Source organism: Sus scrofa, chromosome 16 (assembly GCF_000003025.6).
Source record: "Sus scrofa isolate TJ Tabasco breed Duroc chromosome 16, Sscrofa11.1, whole genome shotgun sequence".
Taxonomy (NCBI): Eukaryota; Metazoa; Chordata; class Mammalia; order Artiodactyla; family Suidae; genus Sus; species Sus scrofa.
The window spans coordinates 47671108-47696613 of NC_010458.4; the positions used below are offsets into that span (position 1 = coordinate 47671108).

General features: G+C 41.9%; 1 protein-coding gene across 3 annotated transcripts in view; it reads left to right on the forward strand.

Annotated features, from left to right (window-relative positions):
* Positions 1–25506, forward strand: part of GTF2H2 (general transcription factor IIH subunit 2) — a 42912-nt gene that overhangs the window by 13093 nt on the left and 4313 nt on the right. Inside the window, exons 11-17 of one of the 3 annotated variants that reach the window (XM_013984847.2) lie at positions 185–292; positions 3264–3327; positions 4760–4863; positions 5490–5592; positions 8337–8376; positions 10387–10498; positions 24730–25293. In XM_013984847.2, the coding sequence (XP_013840301.1) occupies positions 185–292; positions 3264–3327; positions 4760–4863; positions 5490–5592; positions 8337–8376; positions 10387–10498; positions 24730–25293 (1095 nt within the window). 3 annotated transcript variants of the gene reach the window in all.

The window sequence follows — 25506 nt, forward strand, 5'->3', positions numbered from 1 at the left end:
GTTATTCCTCAAGAAGTCAATTTAGAGATGTTGTTTAAAGTTTGTGAAAAATGAAAATTAGCTTAAATATTTATTTTGAAAGTGAACATTTTCAGATAGTAAAACTTTTAAGAATTTTACAGAAATTATAATTCATTCCTTACATCTGGAAAGCTAATGTTTCTTTTATTTTGTGTCTTGTTAGGCACATACCATGTTATTTTAGATGAAAGCCATTACAAAGAATTGCTGACACATCATGTTAGTCCTCCTCCTGCTAGCTCAAGTTCTGAATGCTCACTTATTCGTATGGGTAAGTGTGTATTTTGTGTTATTTTTAAAAATACTTTTTTTTTTTTTTTTGTCTTTTTGCTATTTCTTTGGGCTGCTCCCGCGGCATATGAAAGTTCCCAGGCTAGGGGTTGAACCGGAGCTGCAGCCACCGGCCTACACCAGAGCCACAGCAACGCTGGATCGTCAACCCACTGAGCAAGGGCAGGGACCAAACCCGCAACCTCATAGTTCCTAGTCAGATTCATCAACCACTGCGCCACGACGGGAACTCCCTTTTTACACACACACACACACACACACACACACACGTATGTAATTTTAGGGTCACACCTGAAGCATATGGAGGTTCCCCAGCTAGGGGCTGAATCAGAGCTGTAGCCACCTGCCTACACCACAGCCACAGCAACGTGGGATTCAAGCCACCGTCTGCAACCCACACCACAGCTCACTGGCAATGCCAGATCCTTAACCCATTGATCGAGGCTGGGGATTGAACCTGCATCCTCATGCGTGCTAGTCAGATTCGTTTCCACTGAGCCACAATGGGCACTCCAAAAAAAAATATATTTTGACTCAAACTATATTTCTGTTTTCATTGCACAAGTGTTTTTGTTTGTTTGTTGTTGTTGTTGTCGTCGTCTTTTTAGGGCCGCACCCATGGCATATGGAGGTTCCCAGGCCAGGGGTCAAATCAGAGCTGGAGCTGCCAGCCTACACCACAGCCACAGCAACACCAGATCCAAACCACGTCTCTGACTTACACCACAGCCACTGCAGTACCAGATCCTTAACGCACTAATCGAGGCCAGGGATTGAATCTGTGTCTTCATGGATGCTAGTTGGGTTCATGACCGCTGAGCCACAACAGGAACTTCACAGGTTATCATTTTAACACCTAAGGGTTTCTTTTATTGGAGTTCCCATCATGGCTCAGTGGTTAAAGAATCCGACTAGGAACCATGAGGTTTTGGGTTCCATCCTTGGCCTTGCTCAGTGAATTAAGGATCCGGCGTTGCCGTGAGCTGTGGTGTAAGTTGCAGACGCGGCTCGGATCCCAAGTTGCTGTGGCTCTGTCGTAGGTCGGCGGCTACAGTTCCGATTTGACCCCTAGCCAGGGAACCTCCATATGCCGTGGGAGCGGCCCAAGAAATGGCAAAAAGACAAAAACAAACAAACAAAAAAAGAGTTTCTTTTATTTGACTTAAATTTTTTGTTTGTTTTTTAGGGCCGTACCCACGGCATATGGAGTTTCCCAGGCTAGGGGTCTAATCAGAGCTGTAGCTGCCGGCCTACACCACAGCCACAGCAACGCCAGATCCAAGCTGCATCTGTGACCTACACCACAGCTCATGGCAATGCTGGATCCCTAACCCACTGAGCAAGGCCAGATATTGAACCTGCGTCCTCGTGGATGCTAGTCAGATTCGTTAACTGCTGAGCCATGACGGGAACTCTGACTTAAATGTTTTATAATTAGAGAAAATTATGCTATTGAAGCAACTTTGGGAAATAGAAATAAAACTAAAATTAAATCCACTTGTAGTTCTATCACTCAGGCAACACTACTGGCTATTCTTTTATTGTTAAGGCTAGAAAGGTATAAAGACATTGTGTTTCTAGAAAAACTCTAGTACTAGGAAATTTTAAAAATCCGTTGTATTGTTTGATTAAAGCTGTGTAATACAAACTGTGCAAAGACAGAGGACTGCAGGGAGATATCAGATTGCTCAAAGTGATTTTTTTCAGGAGGGAGAAATTGGTTTTGCATCATTTAAAAATTTTTTAATTTTCCTGTTTTTCAAAAATTATAGTAAACATTTGTAACAGCTATAATTGAAAAAGTCCAACTTTTTCAATATAAAAAGAATCTCCTTGTTTAATGTGCATTTTAAAATTCTCAGTGGGATCAGGAATGCTTTTCTGCATTGTTTTTAGCCATTTATAGTACAGGTCAACCTTTCTTTCCTGTGTCCTACTCTAAAATGATATTAGTATCTATCTCATTGTGTGTTGCAAGGATTGAGTTAATAAAGACAAAGTATTTAAAGTTATGCTTGACATAAACCATACCTTTTAGATATTATGTGAGCTAATCTCTTTTGGTTTACCAATACATATCCTTAGTCCATTTTAAATTTGATAGTTTTAAAATTTTTATATTGGCGTTCCTGTCGTGGCGCAGTGGTTAATGAATCTGACTAGGAACCATGAGGTTGCGGGTTCGGTCCCTGCCCTTGCTCAGTAGGTTAACGATCCGGTGTTGCCGTGAGCTGTGGTGTAGGTTGCAGATGCGGCTCGGATCCTGCGTTTCTGTGGCTCTGGCGAAGGTCAGCGGCTACAGCTCCGATTCGACCCCTAGCCTGGGAACCTCCATATGCCGTGGAAGCGGCCCAAAGAAATAGCAAAAAGACAAAATAAATAAATAAATAAAATAAAATTTGTATATTAAAATTTTTATATGGTTTCTGTTTTCTTAGACTTGTTTTCAGAATTTAAGAATATATATGGGGAGTTCCCATCATGGCGCAGTAGAAACAAATCCGACTAGGAACCATAAGGTTGTGGGTTCGATTCCTGGCCTCACTCAGTGGGTTAAAGATCCAGCATTGGCATGAGCTGTGGTGTAGGTCACAGATGCAGCTCAGATCTGGCATTGCTGTGGCTGTGGTGTAGGCCGGTGGCTACAGCTCTGATTCAACCCCTAGCCTGGGAACCTCCATTTGCCATGGGTGCAGCCCTAAAAAGAAATATATATGGAAAACAAACTGAAGCATTCCAAAATTTTAAGCGTTTCTTCCACAATTAATTTTTCTTCTAATCTGGAATTACTGTCAGCTTGACCATGCTACAATAAACATAACTAAAAGTCAAGAAAGAGATCTCCTGCGCAAGTTTGTGGGCTTTCCAGTAGGAACATTTTTAGGTTTCTTTTCCTAGAATTTTGCTATTTTCTTTGAAAAAAGAAAGTAATACATTTTTCTTCTGTTCAGGATTTCCTCAGCATACTATTGCTTCTCTGTCTGATCAAGATGCAAAACCCTCTTTCAGCATGGCGTAAGTAAAACCTTGAAACTGTCCGTGGTAATGTTTTCATCCTGTTAACTCCTTCCTATAAGTTAAAAAGACAGGCTTAAAATGTAATGGCTTTTGTACAATATTACTTTCTCTGTAGCTGTAAAAAGGAGTGAGGTGTGTGGAAGTGGCTACCGTTTGGCAAGGCGGAGTACTGGAGAGTAAAGCGCTGCACGGAGAGCCTCAGAGATCTCCCCATAAGCCATTAGCTGAGTATGGATCTGCATTCCTATTAGGAAATTACTGGAGGCCAGAGAAAGAAGCACCAGAGAGGAGCAGCAGAGCCATCCCTAGAGCTTACACGGGGCAGGGAATAGTACTTAGTCCCACCAGGCAGTGTGGAAAGACCTCTTAACACCCCAGACATGGAATAGTGTAAGAGTCCATAGTAATGAAATCAAATTACGCTAGATGAGCAGCTGTTGTGGATAGCCTAACAAACTTAAAAGCAAGTCTTGAACATATCAAATTGTTTACCAGTTCCTTAAGTATGTTCCAGAAAAAGCCACCAATATACTTAAGGCAATTAAAAAAAAACCTCAGCACCCAAAGCAGAGCAAAATTCACAATATCTGGCAGCCAATCAGAAATTACCAGTTATGGGAGTTCCTGTTGTGGCTCAGTGGGTTAAGAACCCGACTAGTATCCACAAGGATGTGGGTTCAATCCCTGGCCTTGCTCAGTGGGTTAAGGATCCAGTGTTCCTGTGAGCTGTGGTGTAGGTCACAGACACGGCTTGGATCTGGCGTTGCTGTGCCTGTGGCATAGGCTGGCAGCGGCAGCTCTAATTTGATCCCTACCCTGCGAACTTCCACATGCCTCGGGTGCAGCTCTAAAAAGAAATTACCAGGAGTTCCTGTTGTGGCTCAGTGGAAACAAACCTGACTAGGATCCATGAGGATGCAGGTTCAATCCCTGGCCTCCGTCAGTGGGTTAAGGATATGGTGTATCCCTTAGCTTTGTGTAGGTCACAGATGCAGCTCACATCCAGCATGTGGCCCTGGCATAGGCTGGCAGCTGCAGCTTTGATTCGACCCCTACCCTGGGAACTTCCATATACCAAGTGTGAGGCCCTAAAAAGACAAAAAAAAAAAAAAAAAAAAAAAAAAAAAAAAAAGAAAAGAAAAGAAAAGAAAGTAGCACTGTGGAATACTTGGCCAATTGGGATCTGCTCTCTAGCACAGGAAACTCTATCCAATATCCTGTGATAATCTATACGGGAAAAGAATCTGAAAAAGAATGGATGTGTGTATATGCATAACTGAATCACTGGCTGTACAGCAGGAATTATCACTACATTGTAAATCCACTATACTTCAATGAAACAAAAAAAATCATAGTAGCATACTTTCTTTTGCTCTAACTGCTCACATCTTTATATATCACTTTTTGAAAATAATATTTCCTCTCACAGGCATCTGGATAGCAACACTGAGCCAGGACTTACATTAGGAGGCTATTTCTGCCCACAGTGTCGGGCAAAGTACTGTGAGCTTCCTGTTGAATGTAAAATCTGTGGTAAGAAACCAATTGTTCATTATTCAATGAATTGATCTTGGCAGAGCCTCCTTGCCTGCCCATTCGCATCTCTCACAAGCATCCTATCCTAATAAATCTATTTCTTGCTTTAAAAAAAAAATTAATCTTGAATAACTTATTACATATATAGCTATTAAAATAAATATAAAGTTCTGCTTTCCTTTTTTTTCATTGTGTTCCTAATACTCCATTTCTAAAAATAAACATGGCATTCTCAAGAGTTTCCTGATTTTCTTTCTCAAAAAAAGTATGTTTTTTAAAAACAATATAGTAGATCTAGGAGACATTATTGTAGTAGATCTAGTAGACATTTATTTCATAAAAGAAATACATATAAGGAGAATGAGTAATTAAAGCAATAGAATTGTAAGATTTTATTTCATTTATAAGTAAGCAGGTTGGCCAAGAGTTTACCTATTTAGTGACAGAAGTACGACTCCATCCTGGAACCTCTTTTTATGGCCACAAGTAAACTAAAGAAATGAATGCCAGCAATCCTAAAAAATACCGTGAAATATTTATCCTAAGTTATATCATTTGACATTTCAACCATCATTTTTATGAGACTCGGGCTATTAAATATATCTCTCTGCTTTATGTGTTAGGTCTTACCTTGGTGTCTGCTCCCCATTTGGCACGGTCTTACCACCACTTATTTCCTTTGGATGCCTTTCAAGAAATTCCCCTAGAAGAACATAATGGAGAAAGGTATATGAGTTTTGATTAATTTATATCTATTACAAGAGGTGAAGTAATGTGTGAATATACTGTTACTATTCTAAAAAAGAGTCATATTCATTTGGACAAGATAACTGCTCATATAGAAAATGAGGTATGGAATGCCTTGGTTATGATTGCAATGATTCATTAAACAGATCTAGAGCTCCAAAAATCTGTTAATTCCCCTAAACTCATCTGTGTATAGTAAGAGAGGTGGTATATTCATTAATTTGCTCTCCAGAAAGAAAAAAAGAAGTTCTGAATTGTAGAATTTGCTACTTTCCATTGTGCAAAACTGAAAGATTAATCCAGAAGGCCTGATATCAAAATGATATGAGAAATAAAGATGACATCAAAGGAGTTCCAGTTGGGGTGCAGCGGAAATCAATCCGACTAATATCCATGAGGATGCGGGTTTTGATCCCTGGCCTCCCTCAGTGGGTTAAAGATCCATTGTTATGGTGAGCTGTGGTGTAGGTTGCAGATGTGGCTCAGATCGTGCGTTGCTGTGGCTGTGGTGTAGGCTGGCAGCTGTAGCTCCCATTCAACCCCTAGCCTGGGAACTTCTGCATGACACAGTGCAGCACTAAAAAGCAAAAAAAAAAAAAAAAAAAAAAAAAAAAAAAAATTAAGGGTATTTTCTGCTATTGAAGGAAAGAACTTCAGTTCCTTCAGTTCAGCTAGACTGAAAGGGACTGTCAAGTGCCTGATATATTTAAGACAGACTGCACTAAAGTGTATCATTGTGAAATTTCAGAATATACGGCAAAATACTAACCCCAAACATTTCTGGAGAGGGAGAATTAGGTCACTTGACCTAGAATTAAAATTGTTTAATTTCTCATTAACAACACTGGATGCTGACAGGGAACAATTTCCTTCAAAATTTTGACTGAACATTATTACCAACCTAAATTATGTATGCAGCCAAACTATCAGTCAAATGTCAGTAGAATAAAGATGTTTTCAGACTTGTAAGGTCTCAAAAAAGAGACTTTCTTGGAAAGCAGTGAAGAGATCATTCAAAGGAACCGAGAAAGAAAATAAATGGAAAAAGGATAGGAATGTTTTATCTCAAACATGGCTAATGAAAGTCTTAGAATGACTTCCCAGAATGACACTTGTGCGACAGATAAGGAGAATGGTCAGTTCAGTTTGGAGAAGGTCAGCATGCTCTAGGACAGGTGTCACCAGGGGATGGAAACTGGAATTCCTGACCTAGATGAACATAAGACTATTTAGACTTTTCAGGGAACAGTTGGGGCTGAAGTAGTAATTACATAGAAAACTAAGCTCATGAATAACAATACAGTTATTAATGCCAAGAAAAAATGTTTTATAGAGAGGAGTTGTATGTTATAGCTCAGCTGAATATGTCTCTATAGTCATAATAAACTAAATATTTAATATTATTCTGTCCAGGGAGTTCCCATCATGGCTCAGCAGTAATGAACCCAGTTAGCATCCATGAGGATGAGGGTTCGATCCCTGGCCTCACTCAGTGGGTTAAGGATCCATTGTTGTCGTGAGCTGTGGTGTAGGTTGCCGACTCAGCTCAGATCCCTCAGATCCCCTGTTGCTGTGGCTTTGGTGTAGGGCCAACAGCTACAGCTCTGATTTGACCCCTAACCTGGGAACTTCCATGTGCTGTGGGTGTGGCCCTAAAAAGATCAAAAAAAAAAAAAAATTCTATCCAAAATGATTGAACTACATAGAAAACAATGACATTTATCATGCTATTGGTTCAATAAGGTTGAAAGAAAATTAATATCTCATCTTCCATAGTGGGAGGTTCATAGCCAACACCTATTAAAAAAAAAAAAAAAACAGGAGATAGCACTATGAGCATAAGTAACTGTTAAACAGTTAACATTTTTAAAAGTGTTTAGTCTGGAAATGAAGTCGGGGAGGGGGGGAACTGCTCTTTTTTGTAATAAGTTTTGAAAACTTTTAACCCTTTGAACCATTCCTTAAAAATTAAGTCCCGGATTTCCCTTGTGGTGCACCAGGTTAAGGATCCAGTGTTGTCACTGCTGTGGCTTGGGTTGCAGCTGTGACCTGGGTTCATTCCCAGCCCTGGGAACTTCCACATGCTGTGGGTGCAGCCAAAAAAAATTTTTTAAGTCCTTAGACATCCATTTTTGAGATAAATTAACTACTTCCTATCCATCTAGATAGACTTGTACCAGCTGTCTGCTGTCTTTGGGAAAGTTGAAAAATAGTCACTTTCCATAGGGTTTAATTCCCTTGCGGAATCCCAGTTGAGAAATCATATTCATATTAACCTTGACGAAAATGAAATGAAATTTGTTTAAGCAGGATTTTAAGCTGTCAGATGACCTTGGGATATACTGTGGAATTTTCTTAAATTACTGGTATCTTAACTCTTTCTCCTAAAATCACGTGTAGAGATAATTACACTTGACCTTTGAACTATATGAGTTTGAGCTGCGAAGTTCCACTTACATATATGTTTCTTCTGTAAATATATACTACAGTACTACGTGATCCACAGTTGTCTGCGTCCTCGGATGTGGAATTTCAGTATGGAGAGTCGGAGGGTCAGAGGGCCGATGGTAAAGTTATACTCAGAATTTTGACTGTGGAGATCGGCACCCCTAACTCCCATGCTGGTCAAGGGTCAACTGTACTGATTAATTAAAGGATTCTTGTTATTGAGATTTTCCTGATCTGTTATTTTAATGAGTGAATTCTTAAACTTTCTTTTTCAGGTTTTGTTATGGCTGTCAGGGGGAATTGAAAGACCAACATGTAAGTTCCTGTGCTTTGTAAATATTAGGTATTGTACAAGAAATATTGAGGAAAAAGTATCCTAAGTTTACAATAGATTGTTGAAGACCAGGCTTATATCAGATTATTCTTTGAAAGTATAACAGTAGGTAGAGATAAAATGAGAATTACTACAAACAGTTGCTTTATAATTCTGCATTCTAATTTTGCTATAAAGATATTTGAATACTTTAAATGTCTCCAGTTTGCAAGCAAAACTGCATTTTGGGAGTTCCCGTCGTGGCGCAGTGGTTAACGAATCCGACGAGGAACCATGAGGTTGCGGGTTCGGTCCCTGCCCTTGCTCAGTGGGTTAACGATCCGGCGTTGCCGGGAGCTGTGGTGTAGGTTGCAGACGCGACTCGGATCCCGCGTTGCTGTGGCTCTGGCGTAGGCCGGTGGCTACAGCTCCGATTCGACCCCTAGCCTGGGAATCTCCATATGCCGCGGGAGCGGCCCAAGAAATAGCAACAACAACAACAAGAAAAAAAAGGACAAAAGACAAAAAAAATAAAAAATAAAAAAATAATAAACAGCCAACTTTTTAAAAACAAAAAACAAAAAACAAAAAAACTGCATTTTGTTTAGAAACATTAAAATATTTTTTCTGGAGTTCCCATTGTGGCGCAGTGGTTAACGAATCCGACTAGGAACCATGAGGTTGCGGGTTCAGTCCCTGCCCTTGCTCAATGGGTTAATGATCTAGCGTTGCCATGAGCTGTGGTGTAGGTTGCAGACTCGACTCGGATCCCGTGTTGCTGTGGCTCTGGCGTAGGCCGGTGGCTACAGCTCCGATTCGACCCCTAGCCTGGGAACCTCCATATGCCACGGGAGCGGCCCAAGAAATAGCAAAAAGACAAAAAAAAAAAAAAAAAAATTTTTTTCTCCATAGTGTACTTTAGGCTGTATTGTAACTCATTTTGAAGTTACCATTTAAAGTAGAAACAGACCAAAAGTTATTCCCCTATTGTGCCATTGAGAAAATATTATTTGAAAATTTGAAGGAGGTCAATTTGAATATATTAACTTGGGAGTCCCTGTTGTGACTCAGCAGTAATGACCCATACTAATATCCATGAGGATGCAGGTTCGATCCCTGGCCTTTCTCAGTGGGTTAAGGACCCCTGCATTACTGTGGCTGTGGTGTAGGCCAGCAGCTGCAGCTTGGTTTGGCCCCTAGCCTAGGAACTTCCATATGCTGTGGGTGCAGCCCTAAAAAAGACAAAAAAAAAAAAAGGAGACTATATTAACTTAAAGTTGCTAATAACATGGATCACTATCTAGTTTTAATTTTTTGTTAATTTAGTTACATGTCCATATTTATTTTATATTTTTAATTCAATGAATTTTATTATATTTATAGTTGTACAACCATCATCACAACCTAATTTTAGAACATTTCCATATTTAAAACTATACTTTATAAACCGTTTAAAATATTATTTGGGGAAGTTCCTTTGTGGCACAGCTCTGACATTGCTACAGCTGTGGCACAGGGTACACCTGTGGTGCGGGTTCAGTCCCTGCCCAAGGAAGTTCCACCTGCCATGGATGTGGCCGAAAATATAAATAAATAAAAATAAAATAAAATATTAGTTGGAAGGATTGCTTGTTTATTCTGCTTTCACATTTCATAAATCAGTTTTAGTAAGTGCTGTGTATCTCTTGAACATCAGTAGCTTTATCCTCACCACAACCACTTTTTGAGTCATTTGACAGTTTTTTAAGAACACATCAAAAAAAAATCATCTTTTATGCTCTGTGAGATTTAATGTTTTTGTTTTTTTTTGTTGTTGTTTTTTTTATTCTCCCTTTTTTTTCTTTTTTAGCCCTTGGCATATGGAATTTCTGGGCCAGCGATCAGATATGAGCTATAGCTGTGACCTGTGCCACAGCTGTGGCAAGGCTGGATCCTTTAACCCACTCGAATGTCTTCTAGCTAGGCTGTACCTAAACTGTTTTTTAAATTTATGTTTCTTCTTCTCACTGCAGGTCTATATTTGCAGTGTGTGCCAGCATGTTTTCTGTGTGGACTGTGACGTTTTTGTTCATGACTCTCTCCATTGTTGTCCTGGCTGTATTCATAAGATTCCAGCTCCTTCAGGTATTTGACTGCGGCATATAGTAGACTTTGTATGTATTAAAAATAAATTTGTAACTGTAAATAAAATAATTCTTCAGAAGAAACTCCAATGAAAATATGAAGAACATTTTGAAAGGAAAATCTGATGTAAGAAACCTATTGCTTTAAACCTTCCTCTGTAATGACTGGTAAACTGCTTACTTAATGGAGTATATCTAATACCACCATTTTGGTGGTTTGCTGTCTGAGACTGGTTTACCTTATATTTCTGGCTAATGAACTATCCTTGTTAGCCTCACTCAGGTTCATACTTAGGGACTGCTTAACTTTTTTTTTTTTTTTTTTTGTCTTTTTTGCCACTTCTAGGGCCACTCCCACGGCATATGGAGGTTCCCAGGCCAGGGGTCCAATCGGAGCTGTAGCCGCCGGCCTATGCCACAGCCACAGCAACTCGGGATCCAAGCCGCGTCTGCAACCCACACAGCTCATGGCAACGCTGGATCTTTAACCCACCGAGCAAGGCCAGGGATCGAACCCGCAACCTCATGGTTCCTAGTCGGATTCATTAACCACTGAGCCAGATGGGAACTCCAAGGGACTGCTTAACTTAATCGTTGTCAACTTTCCTACCCTGGGTCATCAGAAAAATGTAGGTGAGAATGTATAATGAGGTCTGTGTTTCATGTTCACGAAGATGTACCATTATAGGCAGAACCCTTTTTAGGGGATTTCCTTTTGAGAGTAAATCAGGTTTCCACAGCAAAGGGAAATGTATTTAAGTCTGCAGACTTTAGTCACTCTCGATTGAGTTTCACTCTGATATTCATGATTGTATTAATTACAATTCTACTGAACGTTATCAGTAAAGACAACATAGTCCTGTCCCAGGGAGTCTGTTCAGCAAGTCTAGGAGGGAGCCCAGGAACAGGCATTTTTAACAACACATGTGTGCACACACAAAGACATAATTTGATCAAAGTACAGATCTTTCTCACAAGAGTCCTACTGCCTGTGCCTAGACACAAATGATTCTTTCTGAGTAGATAGATTTCAGCTCCAGAAAACCAGGCGACTGCTTTCTTCCTTCTGCTCTGTCAACAGGGGTATCAGTGGCTTGCAGGAGATGCCATTAATATATCAGAGTATTCTGTTTCCTCCTACTTGAATTAAAAGAAAGGTCATGAGTGGGCATCTCTTGAAAAGTTACTTCAAAATATATTAGAGACGTAGCTACACTATCATAAATAGAAGGGATATTCTCTTGACAATTTTGGGTTTTATTTGTAGTTAGGCTTATTAAGGAGGACTTTCCTTTCTCAATATTATAGAGAGAATTCTGGCTTAAGATTACAGAGATAAAAATGGTGATCTAGGTATCTAAAAATACCATTAGTTCTGGCCTTTAATTTCCCTCTGGAACACCACAAAATACTACAGTAATGAAACAATTTAACGTCAGAGATCTTTCTGAATGGTTTGTCTTTCTGAGTTGCACTGATCAGAAAACTCCTCAATATTTAAAATTCATTATGAAAATTTGATTTATTTTAAATACTTAAAATTTTTTTTTTTTTTTTTTTTTGCTTTTTAGGGCTACACCCATGGCATAAGGAGGTTCCCAGGCTAGGGGTCTAACCAGAGCTACAGCTGCCGGCCTACACCACAGCCACAGTAATGCAGGATCTGAGCCGAGTCTGCTACCCACACTACAGCTCATGGCAATGCCAGATCCTTAACCCACTGAACGAGGCCAGAGATCGAACCCACAACCTCATGGTTCCTAGTCAGATTTGTTTCCACTATGCCACGGAACTCCTTAAATACTTTTATTGCATACATTTCCCTCCATAGTCCTTTTTATTTTGCCTGACCATCTTAGTCTTTTAACTGAAGCATTTACTCCATTTATATTTAATGTTCCTACTGAGATATATAGAGATATATATGTATGTTGTTTTTTGTGGTTTTTTTTTTTTTGCTTTTTAGGGCTGCACCTGTGGCTACTGATATATTTGTTTCAACTATTCCATTATCATTTTTCTCTTCCTTCTTACCTTTTTTTTTTTTTTTTTTTTTTTAAGATTTCTTGTTTTCTACCATCCTGTGTTTTCCTAAACTAGTTTGGAAATGGTGTGCTCTATTTTTATTCTTTTAGTGGTTATCCTAGAAATTACAATACACATAATTCCTTAACTTGGGTTCTCTAGAAAGTAGAACTTGAAGCAAAGGTGGAAGTATTGTTACTTTATTTAGGAGGTGCAGATCTGGGGAAGTAAAGGTGAGGAAGGGAAGGGAAGGCAAAGAAAAACAGTATGTTACCACAGTGGCTAAGCTTGATGACAAGCTGTGAAGAGCCACAGGAGTCTCCCAGCATGTGTGTTCACACAGAGTATGGGACTTCTCTAGAAGGTTTATAAGGAGAAGCTGCCCCGCTGTGCAGTCCATCCAAGGGAGAAGGGGGGTCGATGCAATTTTGTAACTTCCTCCAGCTCACATTTCCCATTGGCCAAGGTTTGGCACGTACGTCTATGTCATCTGGTTCTTAGGTAACTGCTCAAGAGCCAGATCTCAGGCTCAGCAGTGTAGCATTACAGCCAGTTCCGGAAGGTCAGATAGACTTAGGGTGTCTCGATTTGGACTCCAGCCAGCTCCAGAAGCTGGGCAAAGGCAGCAGCAGTGCAGAGGAGGAGGCAGGCAACACCTTGGAAAGAAGGAAGTGGCCAAGGGAATCTGAGGTGGCTGGCATCGTTTCCAGTACTCCTTCATAACAGCAAAATATAAAGTTAACTGGGAGATCCTATTGTGGCTCAGCACGTTAAGAACCCAACTGGTATCCATGAGGATTCGGGTTCAATCCCTGGCCTTGATCAGTGGGTTAAAGGAACCAGCATTGCTGCAAGCTGAGGCGTAGGTTGCAGATGTGGCTTAGATCTGGCGTGGCTGTGGCTCTGGCCGTGGCTGGCAGCTGCAGCTCTGATTTGACCCCAGGTCTGGGAATTTCTATATGCTACAGGTGCAGCCCTAAAAAGACTAAATAAATGAATAAATTTAACATGTACCTTTACCCTCCCCACAGATCAAACATTTAACCTCCTTTACCTACCTCCTCACTTATATATATAGTTGTATATTTAATTTCTATTTCACAAGTCATTAATATTCATTTTAATCAGTCACTGTTTATTAAGATTTAATCATATATTTACTTCATGGCTCTTAATTTCTTATGTCTCAAATATGTTTAGGGTCATTTTCCTTCTACCTGAGGTACATCCTTCAGAATATACTAGTGTTCAGAGTTCCCGTCATGGCTCAGTGGTAACAAATCCAACTAGAATCCGTGAGGATACCAGTTTGATCCCTGGCCTCGCTCAGTGGGTTAAGGAGCCAGCATTGCCATGAGCTGTGGTGTAGGTCACAGACACGGCTTGGATCCTGCGTGGCTGCGCCTGTGGCGTAGGCCAGCAGCTACAGCTCCAATTAGACCCCTAGCCCGGGAACCTCCATATGCTGAGGGTGTGGCCCTGAATAGCAAAAAAAAAAATCTGTCTTAAAAAATGAATCGCTGGGAGTTCCCTGTTGGCTCAGCAAATTAAAGATCTGGCATTGTTACTGCTGTGGCATAAGTTTGATCCCTGGCTTGGGAACTTCCGCAGGCACAGCCAACAAAACAAAACAACCATGGAGGAAGACACTAACAGTGGTTGCCTGGGTTGGGGGTGTAGAGCAGAGTGGATGGGAGTAAGAAATGTTGTTTAATATTTTTATGTAGCTTAAATTTTGGGGCCCTGTAAATGAATTATGTATTCAAAAATAATAAAATTTATAGACTCCTGGGAAGCTGTGGTGAAGCAGATGAAAGTAATGTAGCCAATGTGAGCTGTTAGTTGAGGGCCTGAAAGCAAACATGTTCATCAAATAATGTAGCAGATACAGAGCTGGAGGTTGGAGGGGAACTGTTATGAAATTTCTTTTTCATTTATTTGGGTAATGATGTAAACAATACATTTCCATGTATATGTGGCAGTATGTGCACTGTTTCTATTTTGTTGTGACCTTGTTTCTCCCCTTAAACATATCGACATCCACACAAGAGGAAGATGGCAATACTATTTGGAGGCTGAAGAAGAGAAATAATTCGATTAAAAGCATGCATGTCCTGGAGTTCCCGTCGTGGTGCAGTGGTTAATGAATCCGGCTAGGAACCATGAGGTTGCGGGTTCGATCCCTGGCCTTGCTCAGTGGGTTAAGGATCTGGTGTTGCCGTGAGCTGTGGTGTAGGCTACAGATGCGGCTTGGATCCTGCGTTGCTGTGGATCTGGCGTAGGCCAGTGGCTACGGCTGATTAGACCCTAGCCTGGGAACCTCCATATACAGCAGGAGTGACCCTAGAAAAGGCAAAAAGACCAAAAAAAACCCACCAAAAAACCATGCACGTCCTATATTTAGGAGCACGTGTATATCTGACTGTATATCTGAGTATATGTCATAATCAAAGCACTAACATACATGGATACAATAAGGGAAAAACAGGGCCTCTGCTGCTTGGAAGGGCGGTGGGGAAGAAGAACTGTAAGCATTTTGTAAGGTTTCCCAATACCTCGTGAAATTCCTTGTGTTTGTGGTCTTATCGGCGTTCAGGTGTCTGAATCTCTGTAATGATCAACAGAGTCATATGTGAAGTGATTTCCCTGAGTGAGGAGAAAGAAAGGGTACAGCCTTGGGGAGTGGGGCAGTAGGATCCCACAGTCTTTAGTGGGTGGCGGAGTTTAGGAGAAAGGGTAGGAAGTTTGAGTTCCTGGGGCCTATAGTAAGGAAGGACAGGGCGTAGAGATTGCCATGCTTCTGGGAAGTGGCCTCGGGAGCATCCTTTGGGGTCCACTTCTGTAAGAAGAGAAGAGTTATTATTTTCTTTCTGCCTTCTCTAATTCCGTTCTGGGGAGACCTGTTACAAGGTGGACTGGGGACACCAATGGGATCCTTATGAGATTTAAATTCTTAATTCCACCTGACTGAATGGTTATTTGAGTCCCACTTCAGGCCAGGGCCCTGGAGTAATACAGTTTGTCCCTTTATTCATTAATTCTCTCAACAAGCCTTGTACATGTGCTGTTTGTCTGACAAGACCCTAGGCATTGGGATGTAGACGCCAAGACAGGACCCAAACATTCTAACCTCATGGCTCTGCCACCCTCCCCGCCTAAGAGGCGGCCCTGTAGAGAAGTCAGTGGGAAAGTGCTAGTGATGTGCCAAGTGCAGTGGAATGTAGAAGAGGGGCTGTAACATGGGCTTGGGTCCAAACTCAGGTGCCTGAGGGGGCCAAGCAGGTCGTGCAAATACACGAAAAGGGGCCAGGTTAACACCAAGTGGCAGCATCTGGAAAGCACTGGTTCCATCTAAAAGAGGCAGCCTCTAGATGCTGGACTCAGGAATAGAAGAGAGTTTTCACCGTACACCCTTTTGTACCTTCTGAATTTTATACACATGCATGTGTGACCTAGTCCAAAAGAAAAAAGGTTTTTCAAAGGAGGTAACTATTACTCAGCCCTAGCCTATTTTTTTCTTCCTGGGAATGTAGTTTCCCTCAGGCCGTATATTTTGATATTTAAAGAGGAATGAAAAAATGAATTTTTAAGTGGATTGTCCTGTTTTTTGTTTGTTTTGGCCACACCCATGGCATGTGGAGCTCCTGGGCCAGGGATTGAACCCACGCCATAGCAGTGATACTACCAGATGCTTAACCTGCTGCACTACAGAAGAACTCTGTTGATTTTTAAAAACCACACGGGTTAAATGATTAAAGGTGCCTGTAGTCCACCAATTAACAAACTTTGGCCTAGTGTGTCTCTTCTCTATTTTTTATTAGAACAAATAATCTTTTAATTTTTAGGTGTCAGGCTTTTCTGGAATATACTCCTCTTAGGGGATAATTCTGTTGATATTTTAGGTATTCAGAATGGAGGCTTTGGAGGAAGAGAGATCTTTTAGGGATCTCTGTAATCAGTGATTCTAACGTGGTGTCTGGACCAGAACAATCAGCAGTTTCACCCTGGAACTCGTTAGAAATGCAAATTCTTGGGCCCCATCACAGACCTATTGAATCGAGACTGTGGGGGTAAGCCTAGAAATGTGCTTTAACAAGTCCTCCAGGAGACTGTGATAAATGCTAAAGTATGAGAACCACTGCCTCTAATATTACGGAGGTACATAGGTGACTTAAAAACAGGTCCTGGTTTTTAATAATGGACTTAAAATGAACTCAGGTAGCTTTACAGAAAACAAATTCCAAACATGGAATTGCTTTTTCATTTCTTTACATTCTCTTTAAACATTAATGTATTTGTATAGTTAGAATTCTTTAAAAATTAAATTTGAGTTATAATTAACATAATAAAATGCTCCCATTTTAAGTAGGCAGTTTGATGCCTTCTGACAAATGCACACATGCAGTGACAGCCAGTCAGGAGAGAACACTTTCGTCTTGCCCAGCAGGCCCCGTCACAGTCAGTACCACCAGAGCTAGCACCAGATACCACCCATCTGCTTTCTATCACTGTAGATTAGTTTTGTCTGTTAAAGTTTCTTAAAAATTGAATCACACATTATCTATGGCTTCTCTTGCTTAGCATGATTTTAAGATTCGTCTGTGTTGTGTATGTAGTTTGTTCTTTTTTACTACTTACTAGCATTCCATTGCATGGATAAACTTTTTTATCCTTTGTATATTCCCAATGGGAATTTCTCAACTGCAATTTGTTTTGAATATTAGTTCCTCAAATGTGTTCTCACAGCTTCCCATTAAAGGACAAAGCTAGCACTGAAGTGGTTTCTGGGTTTTTTGGTTATTATGAATAAAGCAACTATGAATACTTCTGTATAAGTCTTTGTGTGTTCATGTGTTTTCATTTTTCTTGGATAAATACATAGAAATGGAATTGCTAGGTGGAATGGCAAGTGATTATTTAACTTTACATGACACTGCCAAGCTGTTTTTGCAGAGAATTGCACCATTTTACCCTCCTACAAGCCACATATGAGGGTCCCAGTTGCTCTACATATCCTTAACCAGCAGTTGGTATTGTACAATCAAACATCTTCACAACTTAAGAGTAGGCAATGAGGAGTTCCCTTCGTGGCTCAGCGGTTAACGAACCCGACTAGGATCCATGAGGTTGCAGGTTCGATCCCTGGCCTTGCTCAGTGGGTTAAGGATCTGGTGTTGCCATGAGCTGTGGTGTAGGTCACAGACTCGGCTTGGATCCCTCGTTGCTATGGCTGTCGCGTAGGCTGGCAGCTATAGCCCCGATTAGACCCCTAGCATTCGACCCCTAGCCTGGGAACTTCCATGTGCTGTGGGTGCAGCCCTAAAAAGCAAAAAATAAATAAAGTAGGCGATGATTTCTTAGGACACAAAAACTATAACTGAAATTCCCATTGTGGCTCAGCAGAAACAAATCTGACTAGCGTCTGTGAGGACGCAGGTTCAATCCCTGTTCTCAATCAGTAGGTTAAGGATCCAGGTTGCCGTGAGCTGTGGGGTAGGTCGAAGACTTGGGTTGGATCCCCCATTGCTGTGGCTGTGGTGTAGGCCAGTGACTACAGCTCTGATTCGACCCCTGGCCTGGGAAACTTGTGGCCCTAAAAAAAAGACAAAAAAAAAAAAAATGGATTTCCCATTGTGGCTCAGCTGTAGCAAACCTCACTAGTATCCATGAGGATGTGGGTTCCGTCCCTTGCCTCGCTCAGTGGGTTAAGGATCCAGCATTGCTGTGAGCTGTGGTGTAGGTTGCAGACGTGGCTCAGATCCAGCAGCTGTAGCTCCAATTCAACCTCTAGCCTGGGAACTTTCATATGCCAAAGGTGCAGCTCTAAAAAGCGGAAAAAAAGGAAAACAAAAAGTGAGTTCCCTGATGGTCTAATTTCTCAGTTCCCCAGTGGTTAGAATTCAGGGCCTTCACTGCTGCAGTTCCAGATCTGATCCCTGGTCTGGAAACTGAGATCCCATATCAAGCCGCTGTAAATCATGGCCAAAACAACCACAACCACCAAAAAAAGACAGTTCATAAACTGAGAGAATATGTTTGCAATGCAAACATCTAACAAAGGACTGGTATCCAAAATATATAAAGGATAAAGAATTACTGGTCCAAGAACAGCAGGATGTACCATGGAAAGTGCTCCAAAGAGACACTGTCCCTGTAATATGTGTTAATACAAAAATTAGGAGGGTTCATCTACTTAAAAATGGCTGCTTCTTGGCTGGGTAAATGCCCTTGTTGGATCAGAGCTTGACCAGCGGCATTCACAAGGTTACAGCTAGAAGCCTTGCTAACTCAGCAACTGGCCATCCAATCAAAGGGGGAGGGCATGAGCTTTCTGGGACACCTGGGTTTGCCTTTCCTCAAGGTCTAGCTTTATGGCAGCAGAACACAGTGGATGCTGTTGCCAAACCATTTGGTCATCTGAACCCTTATGTGCCTGCGTTTCCTCATCTGCAAAATGGAGATAATACCTACTTTGGGAGCTCCCACTGTGAGCACAGTGAGTTAAGAATTTGACTGCAGTGACTCAGGTTGCTGAGGAGGCACTGTTTGATCCCTGGCCCTGGGCCTTTGGTTAAAGGATCAGGGGTTGCTGCAGCTGGGATGTAGGTCAGATTTAATCCCTAACTCGGGAACTTCCATATGCCAAGGGTGCGGCTGTAATAATAATAATAATACCTACTTCCTTTAGACTGTTAAAGGGATTAAATAGACACATCTAAAGTGCTTAGAGCTGTGCCAGGCAAGGAGTAGCCCATGAGCAAATTTTAGTTATTATTATTGGTAATAATTACATGATATTTGAAATGAGTTTTGAAACTATAAACCCAGAAAAATTAAGAAATCAGGAGGGGCCATCAGCCCACAGTTATTTTAAATTTTTGGAAGGTGGAAACTCAAATGGAATGGTAGTAACCAATGAAAGAGGCCAAAGGACCCCACAGCCTGAAAACACATGTAACCCCTGGGAGACTCTGTACCTTATAAAGAACCCTGGAGCAGCTGGACTCAGAAGGCCCAGTAAGAAGGAGTGCAGGAACGACAGGAGGGCTGAAAATCAAGGGACTGACAAAGTCTCTGCATGAGACAGTCAGCTTCCTCTACCCCACTGTCAGATTAGTTAATACACAGGTGTTAATCCTGAGGCAAAAAAAAAAAGGATCTTTTCTTGAAAAAAGGAGGAGTTCCTGTCTTGGCTCAGTGGAAACGAATCTGACTAGTATCCATAAGCACGCAGGTTCTATCCCTGGCCTCACTCAGTGGGTTAAGGACCCAGCATTGCCATGAGCTGTGTCATAGGTCAAAGACACAGCTTGGATCCTATGTTGTGGTGTCTGTGGTGTAGGCCAGCAGCTACAGCTCCAATTTGACCCCTAGCCTGGGAACCTCCATATGCCTCAGGTGTGGCCCTAAGAAGCAAAAATAATAATAATCATTATAATAAAAAATAAAAATGGAATAAACTGTTTCAGCTGACTTAGAGGAGATAGTGTGGGCCCTGGGCACCTCAAAACAAAGAATCTTTCAAGAACTAGCCATTTTATGCTCAAGGAACACCCCCAAGTGAGCTTTTGACTGCTAGCTCTGTTTTTAGAGCTAACTTGAAATCATTTTCTGAGCTGTTTCTCTGACATTTAGGGCTTCTCCAGGGTAAATCTTGACTCCCCAGTATGTTCTCCATAAAGTAAAAGGGCTTCAGTTCAGGTCACACTTGTGTGGCTTTTAATCAGACTTTTTAACCATAATTTTGATCCATCAGTTTTTAAATTGGCTAATCCCCTACTGAAAACCAAGGGTCAATACACATTTGAGGAAAGCTGGTGATGTGAAAAATAAACACAAGGTAAACAGAAATTAGCCTTGGAGGAAACAGATACTCAGGAGACAGAGGAACTTTATCAGATTAGTACCGATAAAGTTAATTGCCTATGGGGACCCACAAAAGGGGGGCCACCTTCATGGCCTGAGCCAAGTCACAATTCTAAACCTAAGTCAGGTTGCACTTATGGGGAACACCTGTCAAGGAAACCAAATATACACCAATCACAATCCCCCAACTCAGCTTTAGCTAGTTTGCCTGACCCTAGAAAACAGGACCTGCTAGCCTTTCCCTGAAACCCCCGATCTCCTAGCCAATCAGGCCCCTTCTCTATAAAGCCTGCTCGTGCCCCACCCCACCCCCTATCCCTCTGGAGCAGCATCTTACTCCTCCAGTTTATGGGTTGTTTTCTCTTGACTCAAGGACGGCAAACACACTAAGTTAATTTTGTCATTTGACAGTATCATAGGAGGGATTCAAAAAGATGGCCTGGGCTTAAAAAATTAAATCTCATGGATATAAGAAATAGAGAACAAGAAAGAGCTGTGGGAAATTGAAAGTATAATTTACTGATCTTAAGAATTACTTTTGGGAAGTTGGAAGATAACGAAGAGGACATCTCCCAGAAAGGAGAGCGAAAGCACTGAGGGGGAAAAAAAAGATAAGAATTTTGGTGATAAATTGAATTCCCATATGAATAATGGGAATACCAGAAAGAATGAACAGAGAAGAGCAGACGGTGCGAAATGACCAAAACCGCAGAAGCTAATTTTCCGGCACTACTGGGAGGCCCACGTGTTCAGCTTGAAAAAGTCCACTGTGTACAATCAACGTAGAAAGACCCACATCAAGACACAGTGACGTTGAAATTTTATAACCCACAGATAAAAGGAAATCCTAAAAGACACCCCAAAGAAGGAAACTGCTGCCAAAGAAATAAGGCTTATATTAGCACCAAAAATAGGAACCAGTCAAACCATTTAGAATAAAATACTTCCTATCGTGAGACTTGGTAAATTTGGTTAGACCATTTGGGTTCTCCCTAAGCCCTGCTGACTCAGCACCCTGGACATGTACTGGTGATTCTGCAGCGAACAGCAACTTGTTTTGAGTTTTAGTTCCTCAAATGTGTTCTCACCTTCCCTAAAATTAAAGGACAAAGAGAGCATTTGGAGTCATGCCACAAATTCTCGTTCCAGTTGACTGGGACTCTGGAAAACCTCGAGGTAAGTAAATGACCATCTGTGGCCAAACTGCTTTTCTTCCACACCTAAACTTCCAGCCCTTTTATTTCTCTCAGTTTTTCCCTCTCTTTGGAGGCAGGAGGGCAGGCACTAGAGTTACACAGACTTGGGTTTAAATCCTTTCCAGGACCCAGCAGCCTCGCTGGTACCCTTAGGACTTGGAGTCAAAGAGCCTGAAACCTGAAAAGGACCTTGGAGTCTTGTCTTCTCTGCTGCCCAGAAGGGGCCCCGGGGAAAGCAAAACTGACCACTGAGGAGTTCACTTCATGGCTCAGTGGTTAACAAACCCAGCTAGGATTCATGAGGACGTAGGTTCAATCCCTGGCCTTGCTCAGTGGGCTAAGGATCCGGCGTTGCTGTGAGCTGTGGTGTACGTCACAGACACAGCTCAGATCCTGCGTGGCTGTGGCTGTGGTGTAGGCCAGCAGCTGTAGCTCTGATTTGACCCTTAGCATGGGAATCTCCATATGCCGCAGGTGTGGCCGTAAAAAGTAAAGCAAAAAAAAAAAAAAAAAAAAAAAACAAACAAAAAAAAACCCACCAAACCCACTGAACTTTGCTGCGGAGGTGTAGGGCGGATTTCAGCTGATCTGTTGCCACCTTGTGCTCAATTATCTACAGGGAGCCCTGGAGCCATGGTGTTACCTGTTGGCCAAATCTAAATGAAATGTCCTAATTCACTAGTGATGAATGCAGCCCTGTGCCAGGGTCTGAGACACAGCTGGGGGCAGCCTATATCTGCTTGTTTCTGTTTTTGAGACTGGTTAGGCATCCTAGTTTGGGCCATGTGACCAGAGCGACATCAAAGACGCCTCCTCAGGTGAGTGTGGTTTCCCTGAGACCAAGGTGCCTGGCACAAGGCTAAGTGGTTCCTTACCTAAAACGTCCTATATGATAGATGAAGGCTTCTAGACACTGGGCCCGGAGTCTGAGACGTCTCTGATGTTGGCCTGGATTTTTTTGGTTTTATTTTTGTATCTTATTCTTTACCTTTATTAAAGTCTGTAGTAAGTATGCTATTTAGACGCTTGTAAGTTTTTCAATTATTCCACTCCGTGTACTTGCTAAAGGCAGCACTGCAAATGGGATAATGGGAACAGGTTTTGACTTAATAATTTCAATGCTGGCTCAGGCTTTGGAAGAAGAAAAGATGAAAAATGGAGAAAGATCTAGAAGCATTGAGTGATGCCAGGCTGACTGCCTGGTTTGAATTCACTCTGGTATTAGAACTATTCATGGGAGGAAAAGCACAGCAATGGAATTTATTTGCTATTTGTTTCTTTTAAATTGAAGTTTAGTTGATTTACAGTACTTGAGGGGTATAGCAAAGTGGTTCAGTTTTATATGTATAAATATATATTTGGACTCTTTTCTATTATAGGTTAATACAAAATGTTGAATATCATCTTGTGTGCCACACAGTGGGTTCTTGTTGTTTATCTCCTTTATTTTCTTATTGGTTACGCCCACAGCATGTGGAAGTTCCCAGGCTGGGGACTGAACCCACGCCATGGCAGTGGCCCAAGCCACTGCAGTGACAGTGCCCAATCCTTAACCTACTGTGCCACAAGAGAGCTCCCTCGTTTATCTATTTCTTTTTTTTAATTTATTTTTTATTTTTTTTATTTTCCCACTGTACAGCAAGGGGGTCAGGTTATCCTTACATGTATACATTACAATTACATTTTTTCCCCCAGCCTTTCTTCTGTTGCAACATGAGTATCTAGACAAAGTTCTCAATGCTATTCAGCAGGATCTCCTTGTAAATCTATTCTAAATTGTGTCTGATAAGCCCAAGCTCCCGATCCCTCCCACTCCCTCCCCTTCCCATCAGGCAGTCACATTCTCTTCTCCAAGTCCATGATTTTCTTTTCTGAGATGCTCATTTGTGCTGGATATTAGATTCCAGTTATAAGTGATATCATATGGCATTTGTCTTTCTGGCTCATTTCACTCAGTATGAGATTCTCTAGTTCCATCCATGTTGCTGCAAATGGCATTATGTCATCATTCTTTTTTATGGCTGAGTAGTATTCCATTGTGTATATATACCACCTCTTCCGAATCCAATCATCTGTTGATGGACATTTGGTCGTTTATCTATTTCATACATAGTAGTGTGGATCTGGTAATCCCAGATTCCCCATTTAGCCCTCCCCCACCAGCCATGAAGTTTAAAGGGGTAGGTCCAGAGCCAGTGGAAGCAGCTAAATGGGTTAACACAGAAGTTTAGACAGAAAAGAAGTCAGCCAAGAATAGTGGGGCGATCAAGGATGGCCTCAGCAGCCAGCTGGGCATCGGTGGCTCTAAATCATTCTCCGTGTTTCATGGTTTGGGCTGATGTGACAAAAATGGAAGTAACTAAGAGAGAGCCTCAGGCTGCCGAGCCCACCAAGTTCTGCCCAGTCCCTTTGGTAAAGGGAAGGAACATGATGCCGACGGGGGTTGGGAGGAAGTTTCTTTTGGTCAGAATGTGACCCTTGCCTGATAACCCCGAAGAGACTCTTGGTGGGGGGAGGTGGGCACAAAGGGACAACTGATGGGAAGGAGCTTTGAGTCTAAAAGCTAAGTAACATGGCGAGCTGCTTGAGCTTCCCGGGGAACCACTGCTGAAGTGGACTGAGCATACTGGTGACAACGGAGCTCTTTTCCTGGCATTAGGTGCTGCCAAATGAAGGGCATGCTCGGGCTTTAGATCTTCAGTTCACTGTAACTTTTGCAGAAATGTGGGTAGATGCGCCAATTCCAAATCCGCTGAGCTGGATTAAGGTGGGGCACAGAACGCAAACCTTGGCAGGTGCACGTATCCAACTCCACCTGTAGGTGTTAAACGGAATAGCTTGTTGATGCCTGAAATGAGAGATGAACTGGTTATATGATGATAGATGCCTTTAATGTAAGTGATGATTGATGCTGTGAAAGGGGGCCTCCGACTGATTGGACTCCATAAGTGACCTTGCTGTTGAGAGGGAAGGATGAATGTTGGCTGTCACAGACCTACTGGCATATTGGCTTTGAATTGGGCTAAATGATGAGAAGATCAATACTACTCGGAAGCAAAAACAGGAGGAATGAAAGGACTGAAGGAAATCTCAGGACTAGGACACCAGGTGGCAATGTTCATGAACCTCTTCTTTCTCTTTGCAGAAAATGCCGCCCAAGCTCCTGACGAGAAGATTTCGCCGTTTGCTGATGCTTGGCTCCAGGAGATGTCTGCCCTTCTACACATAGATGCGGTTCAGTTTGCCAAAATAATAGAAGAGGAGCAGAAAGACCAAGAAAAAATGCAGAAGGCCTTTAATTCACAAATGCGTAGCGAAGCAAAAAGGTTGAAGACTTTTGTCACCTATGAGTCCTATAGCTTGTGGACACCCCAGGAGATGGCAGCAGCTGGGTTTTATTTCACAGGCATCAAATCTGGGGTGCAGTGCTTCTGCTGTTGCTTCGTCCTTTTTGGTACCAAACTCTACAGACACCTCACGGAGGATCACAAGAAGTTCCATCTGGACTGTGTGTTTCTTTTGGGCAAAGATAAGGGTAACATTGCCAAGTATGATATGAGAGTAAAGAACCCAGAGAACACGCTGAGGGTGGATGACAAAGCAAGGTACCAAGAAGAGAAGGCCAGACTCGAATCCTTCCAGAACTGGCCATTTTATGCCCAAGGAACATCCCCAAGGGAGCTCTCAGCTGCTGGCTTTGTCTTCACAGGTAAGTTGAAATCACTTTCTAAAATATTTTGCTGGAGGAGTTCTCGTCATGGTGCAGCAGAAACCAATCTGACTGGAACCATGAGGTTGTGGGTTTGATCCCTGGCCTCGCTCAGTGGGTTGAGGATCTGGCGTTGCTGCGAGCTGTGGTGTAGGTCACAGAGGCGGCTGGGATCCCGCGTTGGTGTGTAGGATCCTGTTGGTGGTGTAGGCC